General features: G+C 42.3%; 1 protein-coding gene across 1 annotated transcript in view; it reads right to left on the bottom strand.

The window, feature by feature from the left end:
- The window catches only part of glp1r.L (glucagon like peptide 1 receptor L homeolog), a 146,297-nt gene extending 125,435 nt beyond the window's left edge, over positions 1-20,862 (bottom strand). Inside the window, exons 1-2 of the mRNA XM_018262711.2 lie at positions 20,259-20,862; positions 18,898-19,034 (exon numbers count right to left, since the gene is read on the bottom strand). Coding sequence (XP_018118200.2) covers positions 18,898-18,969 — 72 coding nt within the window. The 5' untranslated portion in view covers positions 18,970-19,034; positions 20,259-20,862. The remainder of the gene's footprint in view (positions 1-18,897; positions 19,035-20,258) is intronic.
- Positions 20,863-21,260: the final 398 nt, after the last annotated feature.

The following is a 21,260-nucleotide window of genomic DNA, read 5'->3' as shown; positions in this document are numbered from 1 at the left end:
ACCAGTAGCTCTAATAGATGTAGATCACTGGACTGGGTGGCTATGAAGGTCGGATATAGGTTTGCTCTGACTGCAGTTAACCTAAACTATGCATTACATGGGGTTGTAATTGTTTCTGGGGTACATTCAGGTTTAATCCAGATGACTACTGATAGGAATACCTACATATGAATGTCTTTTCATTCCATGGCATTGCTCCTGGGATAAGATATGGCTTAATAAATTAGACACTAGGCAATATTTTTTCCCGATGGCAGGTGAGCTTAACTTTGTCTTGATAAACACTACAGGAGTTCTGAAGCCTGTCTGTCATAAGGATTGCTGGGTTAACAATAACCACAGGTATGTACTACTTTTGGGACCATTGAATGTAAATTTTTCCAGATTCAGCAGCCTTGTATCACCGATCACTTCCTGAACGAATGGAGGACCAGATAATTGCTTTGCCCAGTCAATTGTGCAGTTTATTACTACCCACGCAGCTCGAGCTCTGGGGTCGGGTACTGTGCTCTACCAGGAGCTTAGGACTCTGACCGAGGTACATATTATTATCACATATTTTAATATATGCTTGCACCATGGCCCACATCCTGCAGGGGGATTCTACTGCCTTCAGAACAAATGCTCAATTAATGGATAAACTCCATAATACAACTGGTCTACCAAGCAACATATATGCTTGCATCTATAAGAGGGTCATAGGCAGGTGCATATATTTTAATACTAAGGCATGTATATGAGTGTGTATATATGTTTGCACAGATATCTATATATGATTTGTGTCCTTGGGATGGGTTCTTTTTTGGAACCAGAAACGTTGGCTCAATAAACCTATATTTTTATGCAACATATAGTATTTTTGAAGATTCCTGGAACAATCAGTACTTGAACTCTTAATCCATAAATTTCACTATAGCAGCCAGGACATCTGGCTAGTTTCTAGGGGTGCAACCTGTGGAAATTCCATATTCATAGGTTTAAGGAAGAACAAGGTATACAGTTCTCTATGCTTGGCTGAAGGATCCCCAGATGTATTTCTACCATTTTCTAGGGAGACTCCTTAGTGCCTCCTACAAATTAGAGAGGGGAGCCAATACCCAGTGTTATTCCTATACTATTTCTACTGATATTCTTAATGTCAGGATAGATGGGACATTTTATCTGCCAATACAGGGTGTCTATAGAGACAGGGTACACATACATATCAGGCCACTGGGAATTTGCATAAGGTATATATTTCAAACCAAGGGTTTTCAGGCTAAAGGAGTCCTCAAAGTGTCTTGTTAGTCCATAGAGATGACCTCTGTTCAAGTCTGGCCTAGGATAGGGATATTCTGCTTATACTACCTTATACTATTATCAAAACGGCTTTGTGACTTAAGGCTCTGTGTCCAGAAGGCACTTATTTTGGGCCCATTTATTTATTTTTTTCTTCAATTTCTCAATCCCCTAGTTAGTGGTTTTTTAGAATACAGGGCTGGCTGTTCTTCCACACCAGATAGGTAACTGATAGGACAGCAGATGGAGGCGTCCTAGGAGCGTTAATTATTTTCCCTCTCTATGTCTGTGCCCTCTTGGAACACCAGCAGTTTCGGATCTTCCTCCTTACAGTTACATACTGCAGTTGCTACTTGTCCTATTGTTTCGGCCGAAAATGTACTTGGCTCTTCTGAGCAGGATCATAGTCTTCCCTTAAGTGGGACGGTTGCAGTCATTACAGTAGTGTAATCTCTTACCATTTCCAGTCATTAATTTCATTGAGAATGAATTAAGGATATTTTATGTATCTGTCCTACAGGTTTGTCTAGCTTCAAATGGGAGGCTTGGAAGTATTTTTTTTTTTTTTTTTTTTTTTTGTCTGTTTTGACCATGTCTGTCACATTATTCCCTATGCTAGGGGGATTACATTTACACCTGCTGAAAATTGTGTCTGAAACATTCGCACAGAGCTCAAGGTCCAGGTAACTTCCAGATACAACACTCCTATTATCCTGGTTTGTTCTCGGATTCACATTCCTGCGCCACTCCTGATACATATGACCCAGCATGACTCTAGTAGATCAGAGGCCCTTCTGACACTTACTGGAACATCCATAGCGTCCCTCCAGTTCCAAGGTCAGCCTCAACGATTAAATGTGTAGTATAGTTGATTCCACATATAAATGGGTCCCTTATAACATTTATCCAGGGCATATAATCTGCCTCCATAAATCTTGGAATTAGTCCTTTAGTTGCACTGTGGTTATTGGGATCTGTAACCTTAGGGGTATTCAGTTATACCTCTCAGAGTACTAGGTTGGGTCAACCAACAGGGGCTCTTTCTTAGGTACTGGAGTTGCTCAACTCTTTACAGTTAATTGAGTCTGCCTCATCACAGGACCTTACACAGGGTAAGGAATTCTAATCCCAATTATTTTCTCAGGTACCCTTGTCTCCGATCTTTAGGATCTGCTTTCGGTTAGAACAGTCCTGACTAACATGCATTCTGATATGAAGATATTTATGGTACTGGCCTTGGGTACCTCAGGGTACATTGGATATCCTACATTTATGGATATATCCTAAGTAGATCATTTCTATATTGTGTCTGTTTTGGATACTTACTCCTACCAAGTGTTTCTTACAGGTACCTTGCAATTTGCACTGAATTTAGGCATACATGTGATGAATGCTTTTTGGTGAGTAGGAGAGTAAGTATTTCAGCTTGCTGAATTCGCCTTTTACAGGACTGTCTTCCTCTCTCTCTCTCTCTTCTGGAGGGTGAAGTGGTGGTTAGTGAGCTAACTTGTTCCTCACTCTCAGTGGGCTAACATCTCTCTCTCGCGCTCTCTCTTTCTCTATAGTATATGCTATACTATAGCTCTATTCTTAGCCTGGTGAACTTATTCTGGGGTTTTCACCTGGACTCTCTATATTAAGGTAAAGAGTTTGCATGATGGTGGACTATCTAGTCAGAGATACTCCTTTCCTTATTAGTTTCTTCTTAAAGCATATTCCCTCCCATGGGATAACGTTAACTTGCTATGTCCCGTAACGTACTGACATGGAGTACGTCTAGGGAAAAAGGAAGATTATTTCATACTTACCGAGATCTTCCTTTCCTAGACGTACTCCATGTCAGTACACCCGCCCTTTCTTTTCCGGTAATTTAAGAGCTTGTTACAAAGACGCCGGTAGTTGGGTGTGGTTGGCCTTTTAAAGGCTTGGGGAGGTTCCTTCTAATTGGAGCAGGGAGGAGGGGCTATCCCGTAACGTACTGACATGGAGTACGTCTAGGAAAGGAAGATCTCGGTAAGTATGAAATAATCTTCCTTTGTCTATGAGTTATAGTAGCTTGCAGTTTCTTTCTTGCCTGTGTTGCTATTGTTGGGAACAGACCTGGTGTTCACCAAACCATAAATCCCTCATTTCCTGCTTTTTTTTGCTAATAGTATCATCTATGCCTTATTGCCATATCAGTTACATTGAAGAAAGGCAAGAAACTCCTTTATCCCAAAAAAATTTCATCCAGAGGAAGGACCAAGTGGTCACTTACTTTTCCTTATTCTTCTCATAGTATGTCCTTGATGTATTATTAAAAACAAAGTTGTCATGGCAACCCATGATTTCCATAGTTGAACTTCAGTTGGTCTCTTTCTCCTGTCATGCCTAGGAGATTAGAGGTGTTGCCCAAAAAAGATGAAGGAAACCTCAATACAATTCATATGAGATCAAAGAGAAATTCTTAGTAGTGCTGGGGTCAGTCTCAAAGCAGACTTCATGGAGGCTCCTTATTGATATAAAGTTGCACTGTACGGTCTGTAGACCTTCAACTACAACCTCAAGCACCACCAAAACCTAACTTGTCAACATCTTACATCTTGCCCTGTTGTCATCATTTTGTCCAGTGTTGCCAACTTTTCCAAATATCTCCATCTTACGTTACTGTCTCTCTCTTAAACTTCCTACCTACTGTCATCATCTTCCAATACTCTGGCCATCTTGTCCTACTGCCCCATCTTGCTTCATGTCTACCTCTTTTCAAGCTGTGCCAATATCCCCTTCTGTCACCATCTTTATATACTATGGTATCTTGTCCTACTGGCCCATCTTGTCTCCTGTCTGCCTCTTTTCAAACTGTGACAATCTAACCTTTTGTCACCATCTTTCCATACTATGGCATCTTGTCCTACTGGCCAATCTTGCCTCCTGTCTGCCTCTTTTCAAACTGTGCCAATCTCCCTTTCTGTCACCATCTTTCCATACTATAGTCATCTTGTCCTACTGCCCCACAGACTCCACAGATGTCATTTCAGTCTTATGAACCTGCACCCTCCCTGCCAAAACATTCTCTTTTTCAAGGCTAGAGTTGGTGCAAAGCCATGAGATATTGCATCTTCTAGAAACCCCTTATTAAAACCTTGAATGGGAGAAGTTTACTGACAAAGCTGTTTGTCCATCACCAAAAACAGGTACAGGCAATGGATCGGTTATTCAGAAACACATTATCCAGGACAGCTCAAAATTACTCCATAGACTCCATTTAAATGAAATAATTCTAATTTTTAAAAAGTATTCCATTTTCTCTGTAATAATAAAAGAGTATCTTGTACACGTCTCAACTAAGATATAATTAATAATTTTTGGTGAAAAAACAATACAATTGGGTTTAATTCAGTCTTAGTAGACTTAGGCATTACTAAAGGTATTTAGATCCAATTTATGGAAGGACCCATAATCTGGAAAAACCCCACGCATTCTGGATAACAGGTCCCATACCTGTATTGAAGTCCACTCTGGGACGTGAGAAGATCACAATATTGTATTTGTCTCAGTGTTATCACCGGCCACACGAAACAGAAATGTTAATTTTATGGCTGTTACTGCTCACACACCGCTAGAGATCATTTTCTGTGTCTCTCAGTTGGATATTAATGATGAAGTGCTAATAATTAAGGAATATTTATTTGATTATGGAAATTTCCCTGTCCTGATCCGTTACGACTTCTGCAGTGTTATTACCATTTTAGTCAGTTAGATACATGATATGCTTTGATAGTGCAGAGGAAATGAACCAGTTTTGTCCTATAGTGTCGGGAATATGACAATTTACATACAGATGAGACCCCACTCACCATCAAATACCCTTTTTTTTTTTTTAACTTTCACAAGATTTTAAAAATGGTTCCTTTTTTTTAAATGTACTTCGCCTCATAAACTTGAAATTGTCATTTTATTAAACTCATCTTTTTATTTTCTTATTATCTTCCCAAGAGCAACGGAGAGAGACATAAAAATATTTATGCAGTGCGGTTTAATCGCGTCAACCCCCTTGTATATATATTTGTTACTGTGAGGGACGTAACTCTCCATGCTCCTGTCCCTGCAGAGCATTTCCCCGACGGTCCCACTGTTAATGGGAGAATTATTATATCACTCACGCTCGTGGCATTTACGAGACTGCGCACGTAGATACTGGAAAATATGCCGTATTTACTATGCTGTTTCAACTAGTATCAAATAGGTTTATTTATGTTCTTGGAATTAATAAATAGAAAGTGCATTTGCCAAGCATGTCCCATAAAAAAGCACCTGGCGAGTCACTCTCTCTCTGCTTTCAGCAACATGAGAAAAACAACTAGAAATTATAATATATTCTTATAGAAACTATTGGTTCTGGGCAGAATTACGTGCAGAAACATATATACCCAACCAGAATCACTGCAATGTAATGTTTCATTTCTCCTGATGATATAAGGCTCACAGTGTCTGACACAGAAATCCTGTTGTATTTCCTAAATCATAGTCAGCCACCAGAACGACTTATTTTATAAACTGGAAAAGAGGAGAAATATAGGCTTTAAAAGGATGGTATTTTCGGAAAAAAGCTGAAGGCTGGTCCTGCTGAATTTTGTGAATGCTTATACTGCCACAGTGTATGGTATCTCTCTATACAGACTATGAGCAAACTTAGGGGCTGTTCCTGCTGAATTGTGCTTAGTACAGAGGAATACCTATGCTGCCATAGTTTTATGGTATCTCTCTGTACAGGCTATGAGCAAACTTAGGGGAACGTTCCTGCTGAATTGTTCTTAGTACAGGGGAATACCTATGCTGCCATAGTTTTATGGTATCTCTCTGTACAGACTATGAGCAAACTTAGGGGCTGTTCCTGCTGAATTGTGCTTAGTACAGAGGAATACCTATGCTGCCATAGTTTTATGGTATCTCTCTGTACAGGCTATGAGCAAACTTAGGGGAACGTTCCTGCTGAATTGTTCTTAGTACAGGGGAATACCTATGCTGCCATAGTTTTATGGTATCTCTCTGTACAGACTATGAGCAAACTTAGGGGACTGTTCCTGCTGAATTGTGCTTATTACAGGGGAATACCTATGCTGCCATAGTTATATGGTAGTGATGTGCAGGTCAGGCTTTTCCTGACCCGCACCCGCCTGCCATACGCCCTCCCACCACCCGCACCCGCCCGAGCCCGACTGCTGGGTACCTTTTATAGACTGTGACATGAGTCACAGTGTCTATAAAAGTTCAACCCCCAAGTTGGAAGGTCGCGGGTGGGGAGAGCAGTCAGAAGAGCTCAACACGCACCCGCCCGACCTGGTAAGGGGGTAGCAAAGTTGGCCTGAACCCGTCCGACCCGTGGGTCACGCAGGTATCGGCCTGGTCCACACATCACTATTATATAGTATTTCTTTGTACAAGCTCTGGGAATTTTGCTGAATATAATTTTACTTGTGAGGAAGCTTGAGTGTTAAGAGGCAGGATGAAGGAGGTCACTGCCCTGTAGAGCTTACAATCTAAGTAATGTGTTTCGGGAATGCTATTGTGTTGCAATGTATGTGTAATGTGTATGAGCACAGAGTACATTATGTCACATCAGTGTGTAACACCTTGAAATACAATGCGAATGAGCTTAATGGCTTTTTGTTCAGCAGAAAATGATACATTAAAGCTGTTACTGTGTTGTGTCTTTTCAGCTGCATTCTTCTCACACTCCTGTATTGATATTTAAGGTTTCGTAACCAAGGGTGATGACTGCGGTTTGTCAAGGTAAGTTAATTTATTTAAATACAAAAATATTGATTTTCTTTCTATGGGTTATGGCGGATGGAAAAAACAGAAGGTATTGTATTCAGTCAATGCAGCCTGGGCTGGAATTAACCATTACTGGAAACAGAGGAACAATAATCATTACCAATAAGCAAGGGCTAAAGTGTCCAAAAAAGAGGTCATGCAAATTCACCGCAAAATCTCGCCTGGTGAATAAATTCACCCATCGCTAGTAATGACTAACCAGTAGGGAATCCACTATTTTGGATTGGGCCTCCGAATACAGAACCGAACCCTAATTTGCATATGCAAATTATCGAGGAGGAGGGCAAAAAGAATACTTTTTTTACTTCCTTGTTTTGTGATGAAAAGTCACATGATTTTAAGGATTTGGATTCGGTTTGCCTGGCACAAGGATTCTGTTGAATCTGAAGAGTGCAACATGGTGCACTAATAATATACAGGCCCATGCATTTTTCAGCAAACAATAGCATTGGCCGGAGTATAAGGTAAGCAATTATAATACTGGGTGGGTGCCCAATATTTTAGCTCTCTCTAGTGATTATGCCTTTCGTTTTCCTATAAGGTCTGAGTTTTAACCTCAGCTTTGGTCTGGCGTCATCAAATTTCCTTAAATCACTTGTCACAGCTTCCCATACAGATACATGGAAAATACGTGGAGGCCTGTTTATCAAAGGTCGGATTTTAGTGAAACCACAACTAAACTCACTTTCCCTAAAACTACGAATGTCATGACATTTATTAAAAGATCCGCATAAAAAAGTATGAACAGAAAATAATGCACTAAAAAATCAGAATACCTAGTGAAAAAAAATCCAAAAACCTGCAGCACAGCTTCCATTGTGTTTTGGTTGCAGAAAAACCAGGTGTCCTGCCAAACAGAGACTCAATGTAGGTTGACAATCCACATAGGGGCTACCAAATGGCCAATCACAGCCCTTATTTGGCACCCAGGAACATTTTTCATGCTAGTGTTGCTCCCCAACTCCTTTTACTTCAAAACATTACACTTCTGAATGTTGCTCATGGGTTCTAAAGGTTCGAGATCCCTGCCTTAGACTATGGCAGAAACAAGTATTCCACCAGACAATTTCCCATATATCTCTGTGGGGAGCAATGGAAGGCAGTTAGTGCCAGAGCAAAGCCGAGTCCAACCAGCCATTGGGGCTATAACATAAAAACACCTTGGTCCAGGTCTGGTGCCCCTCCACTAAAGTCTGGGGACGTGAGGTCGGCCAGCCAGTAGTTGTACAGGGATTTTAAAATGCCTTGGCTCTGCCCCATTAGCAGTCAGTGAGATGCCCCTGATTATATGAATATGTGGGTCTCATAAGAATGTAACATTTAGCCGGGCCGCTGATTGGAATAAACTGTGTGTTTTTCAGATGCTCAGAATCAGATGCTGAAGGTCGAAGAGACATGGGTCCCTTTTTCTTGCCAAGGAAATGTTTATCATATTAATGAGCATTAGTGGAGATTGTTAATTAACATTGCAGACTTTGATTAATTGCCAGAATATGTTGCTGGATTTATTTCTTTTGACCTTTTCTGGCTGATAAATAAGGTTGGGGTTAATTTTAGGGCCTGACTGTTAGGGACAGTCTTTCTCTGTGCAGCCTTTTTTCTGGATGTATCCAGTGCTCTATCCCATAGGATGGCGCCAACCTTATTGAGGTCTCTCTATGGAGTGTGTAATTCCCAGTGTTGTTTCATAAATATACAGAGCATGTGCATCTAAACTCGGTAGTCTCCAAGTTGCAACTGTCCCATGTATAAAACCTAGCTAAATAATATTGAGTTACCTGCAGTAATTACTGCTCCTGCTTATGGAACATGTGTCATGACCTATGTTCAAGGGTAAAACACTTTAGTAGAACTTGGATTCCACATGCAGGATAGCACTGAAATTCACCTGAACGTGGCAGCACAATGGCAGCTTCTTTTCTTTGTAGTGGGATCCCAAAGATAAGAGTGGCAGACTGCAGGAATAGCATCAGAAAGGCAAAGTGGTGAGAGAAGAGCAAGTTAGTGACAGTAGAGCCAGATGGAGTTGGTAGGGGAAGATTGAGATGTTAGAGAAATATGGAAATAGTAGTGAAAGATAGTTATTGTAGGAAAACAGTAGGGCAAAAAGGCAACAGTAGAGAGAGGATGGAGATGGTAGAACAAGATGGAGAGTGTGTGGGTGGAACTTGAGAACACTCTCTCCCTTCCATATTCCGCTGAAGGGTTATTATGGTCAGCCCCGATACTCCGACCTCGGAACTTGAGTCCTAGTCTGGGCTTTTTGCTTTCATTATGGGACCAAAACGCCAAATTATACCGCCTAACCTCGCCACATTCTCCAGTAGCTCCAATTGCAGGCAACCCAACATTCTCTCCTGGCCTCAACGTTCACTCCTTTACCTGGTGGTACTCCAGCAACTTGACGAGATTGGGAAACTTGCTTACGGTTAGGGGCCCCCTGACTCTTTCCAGCCTGAAGGAACATTACAACCTTCCTGACGGGGAACATTTTAGGGCGACCCAACTACTACATTGGGCTCGGGAGGCTTGCACCCTGAGAGTTCCTGACGCAGCTAGCCAGACTTATTTTGAGCGTTGGTGCACCAATAATACCATTACCCCACGCACTATTTCACTGCTATACCGAAATATGGTGTCCCTGGTTAATCTGCTTGACCTGTCATATGTTAAAACATGGCAAACGGAACTAGGTGTCACCATACCAGAAGATGATTGGCTGAAAGCCTGGGACAATTTGCAACATAGTTCCCTTAACACTATTATGAAGGAGGCCGGATACAAGGTGCTTTTCAGATGGTACTTGACCCCTGCTAGACTAGCTAAAATCCATCATAGTTCTAACAACCAATGTTTCCGGGGCTGTTCATCCCCGGGGACTATGACCCACATCTGGTGGACCTGCCCGAAAGTCACCAGGTTTTGGGTTAGGGGCTATCACCTTATCTTCTCGGTTTTACACTTGAACTTGCCAAAGGCCCCCCAGGAGGCCTTGCTCGGAATACCTCCTAAGGGGACCCCAAAGATTAAACTGAAACTACTAAACCACATATTCTTGGCTGCTAGACAATCTATTGCCAAAGCCTGGAAATCTCCTGCTATTAACTTCTCTCAGTTCAAGAATAAATGGATTTACATGAATGAAAGGCTAACTGGTCTAGCTTCTGAGAATTCCCAAAAGACCTTGAAAATTTGGCAACCATGGCTACTATATAGATTTAGTGGGTCCCTCCCACCTAACCCGCCCTAAATATTATTCCTCAGGTCCCTCCTCTATCCCTCACCAGGTAGAGAAGTCTTACTGGGTCAAGTGCCAGCTGTGGCACCCTCTGTCAGTACCTCAAGTATGTTTGACCACTCTTTATTTTTTGTTTTTTTTATTTTCATTTTCTTTTTATTTGTATTGTTATTTCCCTGCTTAGTCTAACACTTGATTATTGGTTTTTGAATTATTGTTTATGTAAGCATACCTAATCAGTCTAACGGCACTTTGGTTCTGGGGACTACTTGTATGTTGATTGTTACAAGATTTGCAATTGTAGCCTCCTGGGGTGCGGGCTCAGTGTAAGCTCCCCTAGTTCTTGCTGTACATTGCCACTTACTTTGGCAAGCTCCGGGGTACCCCTGGCTCTCAAAGAGCACCTGTTTATTTGACAGCTCTATTGGCGTTGTGGAACTACTTTCTCGTTGCAACTGGGACACCCCCAGCCTTGGGATATGGCTCTAATTGTTGATTGTATTGACCTCACGACTGAGATGTATCTTTTGATCTATGTATACTGTAACGTTTCTATGCTTGTTTGCACTTTGCATATATTTTGCTGTATGACAAAATTTCATAAATAAAAATATTTAAAAAAGAACAAGATGGAGAGTGTTGGACAAGTTGGAGAGATTTGGACAAGATCAAGACAGGTGGACAAGATGAAGACAGTAGGGAAAGGAATAATGAAAACAGAAGGGCAAGAAGGCGACAGTTGGGAGGAGATGGAGATGGTAGAACAAGATGGAGACAGTTGGGAGGAGATGGAGATGGTAGGGCAAGATGGAGACAGTTAGGAGGAGATGGAGATGGTAGAACAAAATGCAGAGTATTGGTCAAGATGGAGAGAGTTGGACAAGATGAAGACAGTTGGACAAGATGGAGACAGTAGGAAAAAATAGATATAGAAGGGAATGATGAAAACAGAAGGGCAAGAAGGCAACAGTTGGGAGGAGATGGAGATGGTAGGACACAATGAAGACAGTGGGACAAGATGGAGACAGTAGGACACGACAAAGACAGTAGGATACAATGAACACAGTGGGACAAGATAGAGAACAGTAGAGGAAAATAGTGACAACGGCAGAACAAGATAAAAACACGATTATATGTAAAAATGATTTTCTATTTTCACTTGGTGCCTGGACCCTTTATGTAATAGAAGATTGGCCAGTAAAATTGGTCCCAGCCAGGCAGCCAGTAAAATCTGTCAGATCAATGGTAGAAAGAGAACAGAGATATGAAGACTGGTGTTTATGGTGGGCACACTTGGCACAGTAAAAGTCTGCCGTATAACACAGGAAAAGCAGGAATCAAGTTGTGAAGCTCTCACACACCCGGAGCCTGGGCTCACTCAGTTCTGCGTAGTTCATTCATCCAAATCAAAGCAAGCAGCAACTCTCTTAATATCCAAATTCTGATGGTTTGTGGACCAGAGAGTTGTTCTCTCAGTGCCACATAAATCTGCTGTTTGTTTGCTCATGGGAACAGCCACCCACCGATTTGAATTTAATGGGAATCTGGACGGCCGTTGATCACACACAGAGGTACAACATGGAAGGTCCCAGTAAATTGCCTAGAAGACACAGCTGACACTAAGCAGAGGAGGGCAAATAATTTATGGTTTAAACAGATGAAAGGAACTGCAGTGTCTACAGTTTAGTGCCAAATAGTGGCCCCTAATCCATCAGGGTGCCAAATCCTAAACATTGTGCTGCTCAGTACTACACAGCAAAGGGAGCAGAGAGGAGACATTACAGTTGGTTTAAAGACAAAATGTGGCAAAATGTTAGGGTGCAGCTTATTATGTGTCCAGACAAGTTGGAGCACTGCTGGTAGGAGATCCCTGTGAACTGATGGAGGAGATGAGGGGAACTGTAAATTATTCTTATGTATTAATTGTACACGGAAAAAAGGAGATTCATGAGAATGGCTAAAGCCCATCTGGAATGACCCAAGGTCGTTTGTTACTAAAGTCAGGAAAGTGGGAAGTTTCAGTAAAACTGTGGAACTTTCCATAACAGAGTGTTAGTAAAGGATACTGTTTATCAATGAAAGAGAATGCCCTGGGGAAGGGGCTGAAGTATCCCAGGGTGAGGGGCAGGAGATGAAGTATCTGTTCACTAAAGCTGAGAATGATCCATCAGAGATTTTCTACTATAAGACCATGACCTCTTGTTCTTGGCTTCTCTTCTCTTCTGCCCAAACTCTCAATTGTTCTACTGAGACCCATATGTCTTTAGCATGCCTCAGCTAAGAACATTTTTATTTCCTCTCCAGAGCCCTCTCACTTTTTATGACTGCTAATTATCAATAGCCCTCAAGGTTGATCCTCTGGTTTGTCTGGGCAGGTTCCCACTTGGTTATGAAGGAAGGAGCTCACCGAGGGACTGGGTTCTGTCAATATGCTCAGTAGTGGATTTTCCTGAAGGCTCAATATAAATATATGTTCATCCGGAGAACAATGAATTGGGTTTAATTTTAAAGGTGGTTTTAATTCTATCCAGACTTTTTTGATTGTAAAGGAGAACTATAGCCTGAAATAGAATATGTAAACATGTGCTGTATTATATATGGTGTCCTAACTGTACCACCAGCAGCCCTATAACAGTAATGATCCAGGCCTTCAAAGTTACCTCCTAGAAGAAAATCGCTGCAGCACCTCTTTGTTGCAAAAGTGAAAAGTTGTGTTTATTTGGTCAGAAAAAAAACAGGCAACGTTTCGGGCTACATCTCGCCCCTTTCTCAAGCCTTCAAAGTTGCCTCCAGCAGCTCCCAATCATGGATCTTGTTAGGCATCTTTTGTGTGTCAGTGGCACTGCACATGCTCAGTGGGCTGCTGGGGAAAATCTAATTTTAGGGGTCAGGGGAAATCATCGAGCAGAAAGTGAGGTTTATGTGGCCTAGAAGCTGATGCTACAGGGCTGATTAAGAATCAATTCTGATGCAGACTGCTCTAGTTTCTGTGCTGCCATGTCATGGGGATCTACTATGGACACAATAAGAGGCACAGATTTCATCTGCTGGTACAGAAGCCCAAACATATGGTGTAGCATTCCTAGCCTAATTCTTTGTTAATCTTTAGTTGTATTTTATATGAAGCAATGCTAATGGCAATGAGTTATTTGCTCTCCGCCTCTCCCCTTTAAATTATGCACTATCACTGATCTGAGAGAGATGAAAGAATAATTTAGTTTCCAGACTCCCCTTTGGGGCAGGAAATATATTATGCCTCTGTGTTTAGTTAGCTGAACATGAATAAGTCATAGTAAGGCAGATATTGATACATTAATATCAATTTTAAGAAAGGGTCGGATGCCTTTTTAGCATGTGACTTTATTCTACTGAACTGTATGTGAGATTTATGGACTTCTACTCTACATTTAAAGGGATACCACCATCACTTTAATACAATGTGATATGATATTGCTCTTATCCTCAATGCATCCTAAAAATATCCCTGCCATAAGGCAAGTAAATTAGTGGAACAAACAATAGCAGATTAGTAGTCAGCACAACTGCAACTCACTTCTTTGGCTGGGTGCACGTCCTCAAGTGGCCACCTTCCACTGGCAATATTAGCGAAGAAAGTTAGTCCAGCACCCACTGTTTCATGAATAAAACGGCCTTTATTGGACCAAGGGCATTACAGCAACGTTTCAGACCAACTGGTCTTTTATCAGCTTGATAAAAGACCAGTTGGTCTGAAACGTTGCTGTAATGCCCTTGGTCCAATAAAGGCCGTTTTATTCATGAAACAGTGGGTGCTGGACTAACTTTCTTCGCAAGTAAATTAGTGGAGACAGTCACAGGATATATAAATATACACAACAAAGTAAGGAAAATGTTTGCAGCAGTGACAGATCACGGCACGAGGGAGCATTATTGCATTTATACTAACAGCTTGCACTTTGTATCAGTCTCTATAATTGTATATCAAATTAAATGAACTGAAGATAGATAGACATCTAGATATGTACCTATGAGTGGCCCCCTGCAATGTACCTATGAAAAACCCCTGCTATGTATCTACGAGAGCCCCCCCCAGTAGCGTTCCTAGAGGGGGCGGGCCCTGGTGCGTGATGCGCAGCTGGGCCCCGCCCCCTCCATTCGGCGCGCTGCTGGGGTGATTTCAGTGGCGTGCGGCGCTGCCGGGGGGCCCTGAGGGGGTGCCCGCTCACACCCCCTGCTCCCCCGGTAGTTCCGCCACTGCCCCCACCCCAGCATACACAAAGTACCTATGAGAGAGCCAGGGCCAGAACAAGATTTAGGCAGAAGAGATTTGGAATGCTATGGTGCACATGCGCACAAGTTGAGAGGCAAGGTGCAAGGGGGCTTTAGGCACCCCAACCCTAAACTTGTCACTGGATAGAAACCTGCTACATATCTATAAGGGATCCCTCCACAGTGTACCTATGAGAGACCCCTGCTACATATGTATATCTAGAATTATTGCCATCAGCTAGGATCTGTGCAGCCACTGTCACAGAATGCTCTGTTATACAAATAGCTAGAATCTAGGCCATAAAGCAGAGCAAGACTGTTGCTAACAACTGGGATCAGATAGGATCTGTGCAGCCACTGTGACAGAATGCTCTGTTATAGAGATAGCTAGAATCTCAGCCTACAACATTTTGAGGAATAAATTGACAATTTTGAATTCAAACTGAGCCAAATTCTACGACAGGTCCCTTCAGACCCAGGCACATACTCGCATTCTGCTGATGCAGTGTCCTCTGTGCAGCCACAGAGAATGTACATGAATTGCCATCTCACCATTCAGAATATAGAATTTCTATGTGCCTGGGATGAAGGGGTGAGGAGGCATCACTGCTCTCACAGGAGAAATCACTTACAGACAATGCCTAATAAGAGAAGTTATATCACTTCTCTAATATACTACCCAAAGTAAGTCAGCTCTATCCCTCTGCTCTGCTTTTACCCGATAACTGAGGGGACACAATGGGCTCCAGACAGCCAGAGTAGTATAAAGGGGCAGGTGTACAACACTGCCATCTACTGCTGGAAAAAGAGGAATGCAGTTACAATTAAAGTGGCAAAGGCTTCCCTCAGAGACACAAAGTAACAATAATGTTCCCTGTGGTGTTCATCTCCTTAAAGTAGTGAGTCAAAATGATGTCACTTAGTGATGTCAGTCTTACTTCCTGGGCTGTCTGCCATTATTAGTAATAACACTGGCTGTACTAACAGTATTGAGACATCTACCCTTGTCCTTTTGCATTTCTGACCCGTGTTCACTCAACTGTTTTATCATGTCCTACTTTCTGCATCTTGTCCTAAACAGTCCATCTTCTCTTACTGCCTAAATCTTCTCCTACAGAGTCTGTCTTCGCCTGCTGTCTCCATCTTGTCATACTTTTTCCATCTTCCCCGTTGTCTAAGTCATGTCCTACAGTGTCTTTCTTGTCCTACTATCTGCATCTTGTCCTGCTGCCTCCATCTTGTCCTACTGTCTCCATCCTATCATACTGTCTCTATCTTGTCCTACTGGTTCCATCTTATCCTGCTGTCTCCATCTTGTCCTACTGTCTCCATCCTATTATACTGTCTCCATCTTGTCCTACTGTTTCCATCTTGTCCTGCTGTCTCCATCTTGTCCTGCTGTTTCCATCTTGTCCTACTGTCTCCATCCTATCCTACTGTCTCCATCTTGTCCTATTGTTTCCATCTTGTCCTACTGTTTCCATCTTGTCCTACTGTCTCCATCTTGTTCTGCTGTTTCCATCTTGTCCTACTGTCTCCATCCTATCCTACTGTCTCCATCTTGTCCTATTGTTTCCATCTTGTCCTGCTGTTTCCATCTTGTCCTGCTGTCTCCATTTTGTCCTGTTGTCTACATCTTGTCCAACTCTTTCGATCTTGTCGTACAGAGTCTGTCTTTTCCTACTATCTGCATCTTGTCCTACTGTTTCCATCTTGTCCTACAATCTCCATATTCTCCTACAGATTCCAATTTCTCTTACTGTTGCAACACTAGTCCTACTGAGTCAGCCTTCTTCTACTATCTTCATCTAGTGCTACTGAGTTCATCTTCTCCTACTATCTCTATCTGGTCCTGCTGTCTCCATCTTGCCCTGCTGTCTCTTACAGAGTCTGTCTTCTCTTACTGTTTCCATCTTGCCCTGCTGTCTCCATCTTTTCCTACAGAGTCTGACTTCTCCTACTTTCTCCATCTTCTCCTACTGTCTCCACCTTGTCCTACAGAGTCTGTCTTCTCCAACTGCTCCTTATGTTGTATTGTGCAGGGTTCAAAAACAAAATGCACATTTCCAATGCGTATTTACCCAATATGCATAATTTCCCCTGGCAGGAGCTTATAATTACCCCTGCATCAGCCTGTATATCTGTACTTTCTATTCCCGAGCTGCTCTCTTTCCCATGGTTAGAAAAGGTAATTGAATCTAGTGTCCCACGGTACTCTTACCCCTGCCTTCCAATTTCACCCACAAACTTTTCAATGCCATGAATTATCCACAGTCCCTAATAACCATCAATTACACTGTCAGTTTAACATCAATATCCACACTCTGGGGCTGCTGTTCCGTTGATTGGCCACGTGCATTTCCATTCATGTTTAACAAGCGGTTAATTAATTAATTACTGGTCTGTGCATCAAATTGTGCAGTTGTTCTACTGCATGTGGCTCAGGAAACAATGTTGCCCTGGAATAAATATGCATTATCCCTACAATTAATTGCTACATTGTAACATTTTGCATGTTCTTGGTAATTCCCCAGGTAATAGAGGCACCTAACTAACAAGAAGTGTTGTCTCCAACTGACTGCATCTATCTGTCTGTTTATGATGTATGCTTTTAAGGTGAACTTTCCCTTTATAGCACTCTGCTTAATAAATAGTGTTGGTCCTCCAGCTTTGCAGGAACTGCAACTCACAGCATTCTCTGAGGGTCAGGTTTTGAGGCATACTGCTTGAATATCCCTTTACTGATTTCTAGCTTAAACTCTTCTAATACATAGTGATGGCAGCCTGTGTGTGTGATGAGCCAAGTGGAGCCCATGAATCACATACACAAGCCCCCAGCAGCCCCTGCAGTGAGTGGGATCAGCGCAGCAGAGCAGACTGGATGTTGAATGGGAAGGAGCAGAGACTTCACTGGTTTCCCTTGATTTGACAGTCCTTGGCTGTACATGGGGGGGGGGTGTAGAGCAGCACCAAGTGCAGGGAGGGAGAAGGGTCCCTTGTAGGCTCGGACAGATCCCCCGGCAGGTGCTGCACTGGAGAAATCATGGAGAAGGATGCGGATCAGTGACAAGGTACTGTATAGATCTGCATGGGGAGCCTGGCTGCATTGTGTCCCCCCCCACCCCGTACACTAGCACCCTGTGCCTCCTGCCACGTCCATCCTTAGTAACTCCTTCACTACCAGACTCACAATGCACTGCAACATTTTTCCACTCTATTTTCTCACTCCTTAAATAAGCAGCAGAGTAAATTAAATCATACACAGTTCAGCTCAGATTTGTACAGGAAGGAACATTTATAAAATTGTGCAACCTACCAAAAAACTTTGGCAAGAAATAATAAAGAAATTGAAAACGAATTCTCAGATCAATAAGAACCATCCAAAACGTTCTACATCCATCGGCCGAGAGGTGCACCTTTTTGCCTCTGATATGCAAAGAGCCCATTACTACTATTTTCTTCTATTTACCCTTAAAATTAGCACGATACTATTGACAACTAAACATGGGGAGAATCAGTAATAAATGCCCGTAAATGTCACTATTACACGGGGGACTGAAGAGATCAATAATAAATAGAAGTCAGGATCTTGTGGGTTAAATGCTGTTGCAGATAGAGACGAATGATGGGCCTCTCACACAACACTTTCTGGGCATTACAATACTATGGTTTTCTCTGCCATCAATGTCCAACCTTCAGCTCTCTGACGATTCTGGGAGTTGTAGTTTAAAAACAGCTGGGGCCACAAATTGGCTGTCCCTAGTCTGTATGGTTTATGACAAAAGTGCTTAACTTGCAACCTTTTTGCTGGTTTTACACTACAACTCCCAGAAACAGGGGACAGACAAATAGTGTCCAGGAATTGCTGTGGGTTGAAGGTCTAAAACAGCGGGCCCCGGGTTTAACACCCCTATATTGAGAAGTGATACAAGGGATTAGGGAGCACAGAGAGAGCACAATCTTTTGTTACAATAAGAAGGAAGATGGTTTTGGCCATGAAATAACCAGTGATAATCCAGGAATAAAGATGAACCTGACACGGGGTTAGAGAGCAGGGGCCAAAATGATCACAATTAAATGATTCTGAATCACATTTTGTGGCAAGGTTCCACAAGGTCACTAATAATTTCATCAATGGAAATGAACATTCACATCCTCTCTAGCAGAACCACTGAATAGTTCACACTTCACCTCTCATGAATAGTTCTGACTCCTGACAAACCCACAGATATTCTCCCTCATGAGTCCTCTTTTAACCCCCTGCATGCTGCAAACATTCTAACCAAACCAGCTCTGTATAAGGAAAGGTTTCTTACCTGCTTCTTGGCACCTGACTTTACCATCTCCAAAAGTAGGAAGAAAGTGAGAAGAGAGCGGGGAGGGATCATCTGGGATTATTCCACTGGAAGGCAGCAGAGAAGATCCAGAAGTGAGGGAGGCTAGTTAGATTGGACTGAGAGGGGAGATTGTGGGTTAGTAAGATCAGGAGTCATTTAGAAGAACTTGGGTTGGTTGGTTGGTTAGACTAGAATAAGTCGGGAGGGTTTGGGTAAGTAAGATTGGAGTGAGAGAGAAGATCTTGGGCAAGACAGCGATGAGAAGACATACCCTGGGTAACACTGGAACAAAATGGGAAATGTCAGTTGAGATTGGCGTGAGAGAATGGGATAAGGAGGGATAGCCTAGGTAAAACTGATTGAAAGAGAAAGGATATAAGTTAAGATGGGAGTGAGAGGGGATAAATTGAGTATGACTAGAATAATAAGCAAGATCTTGGTTTGTAAAATTAGTGGTGCTGATGCAGATATTTGGTTTGTAATACTGGAGTTTGGGGTGTAATGATTTAAATGAATAGGTAAGATTTTGAGCAAGAACAAATGGGTTGAAAAGAGATAAAATTGAGATTAGAGAGACACGGGCCAGTTTGCTGGGTTAGTAAGACTGAGATGAGATGGGAGATGTTGATGGGTAAGTTGTAGAATAGAATGGATATCCTACATAACAGAAGAGATTTGAGGTTAGTAAAATAAGGACAAGAGTGGAGATGTTGATTAGGTTTGGGATGAGAGAGATATATTGGCTATGGTATGAGATGGGTTACTAAGCCAGGGATGAGATGTGTTGGGATGAGTTGACTAAGACTGGAACGATATGGATGAGAAGGGATATCTTAGGTTGGTAAATTAGGGATGAGAGATGTTGGGTAAGTTGTGATAAGAGGGATATCTGAGAAACAATCTTTCAGGCAGGGTTGATATCACAGTAGAGATGTTGGGGTTGAGATGAGTTGGGGTACGTTGGGAAAGACTGGAATGACCTGCAGGAGAAGGAATATTTTGGGTTAGTAAATAAGCATGAGAGGGTAGATCTTGAGTTTGGGATGACAGGAATATGTTGGGTAAAACTGGGATGAGAATGGATCAGTCAGATAGGTTTGATAGGGCAGGTTTGGGTTAGTACGGCAGGGATGAGAGGGGTTGAGAGGAGTTGGGAATAACCTGGATGAGAAGGGATCTCCTGAGTTAGTAAATCTGAAAAGTGAACAAAAAAAGAAAACCATAATTCATAAAGAGAAAAGGTACATAGGGTGATGGATGGTCAAAAGCCAGAGGAAGGGGAGGCTGGGACAGTTGACAAGCAGGAAAAAGGGGCAGCAAGCAGGAGGGAGGATAGTTACCCAGGAAAGGAATAGGTGCCAGTTAATAAGCAGAAGACGAGGAAGAGAGAAATCCCTGGGACTGAGAGGCACGGGGAGAGCGTAGGAATAATACAAGTGATGTCAGTCAGCGAGCAGTGAGCAAAGGCACAGGGAGAGAGACTGGAAGTTAAGGGGAGAAGCAGGTAGTGCAGGGAGGGAGGAGAGGAGGAGGATAAAGAGAAAGGATGAGACAACTGGGGGTGAGCCAGATCCTAGAGAAGTGTAGAGCCAGGAGGATAGCAGCTGGAAGGTTGTGGGGTACAGGGGTATTATATTATAGCAGCTGATCATTCAGTTTGTGAGGGGCTCTATAGTACATTAGAGCTAGGTTGGCATTTTATGTTGCACCATAACTTATGGGAGATATCTGCACCTACTCAGTTACCTTCCCTCAGTCAGGTGGCAGGGACACAAGCACATACAGTAGATAACCCAAGTATAACTGAATATTCTGTCCTCCTCTCTATAACTGTGTACTATGAGATTGGTCTATGTTTGCAGCTCTTTGTATAATTGTCCCAGCATATACCTATCTCCCCAAAAGCACCCCTAACTATCCACCCCCAAGTGTCAGTAACTGGCAACTGCCCCCCATCATTGACCTTGAATCTCTATCCCTTGGGAAATCCAATCCACACAGGAGATATTAATATAATAACCTTCCCTAATATGAAATGATGCCCAATGCAGTCTCACTCTGGAACTGAGAAATGCTCTGCATGATTCTGGGGTACAGCTGGGATGACATTTTGCTCATGATAATTGATGGCTACGTGAATGCAGTACATTAGAGTGCAAAAAAAATTCCCAAAATTGGCATCAAATTTGCACATTCCTTTGCTTTTTAAATCTTTTTTTTAATAAATTCAAAATAATCCTACGTACTTGTTATCAGTTACAGACTATTCTTTTAAACAAGGAACTAATATACGGCAATAGGCTTAGACTTTAAGAGCTACAGGTCAAGTTAACTGTGTATAT

The sequence above is a fragment of the Xenopus laevis genome, chromosome 5L, assembly GCF_017654675.1.
Source record: "Xenopus laevis strain J_2021 chromosome 5L, Xenopus_laevis_v10.1, whole genome shotgun sequence".
Lineage (NCBI taxonomy): Eukaryota > Metazoa > Chordata > Amphibia > Anura > Pipidae > Xenopus > Xenopus laevis.
The sequence above is the reverse complement of the archived record's forward strand: the minus strand, read 5'-3'. Positions and strand labels throughout refer to the sequence as shown.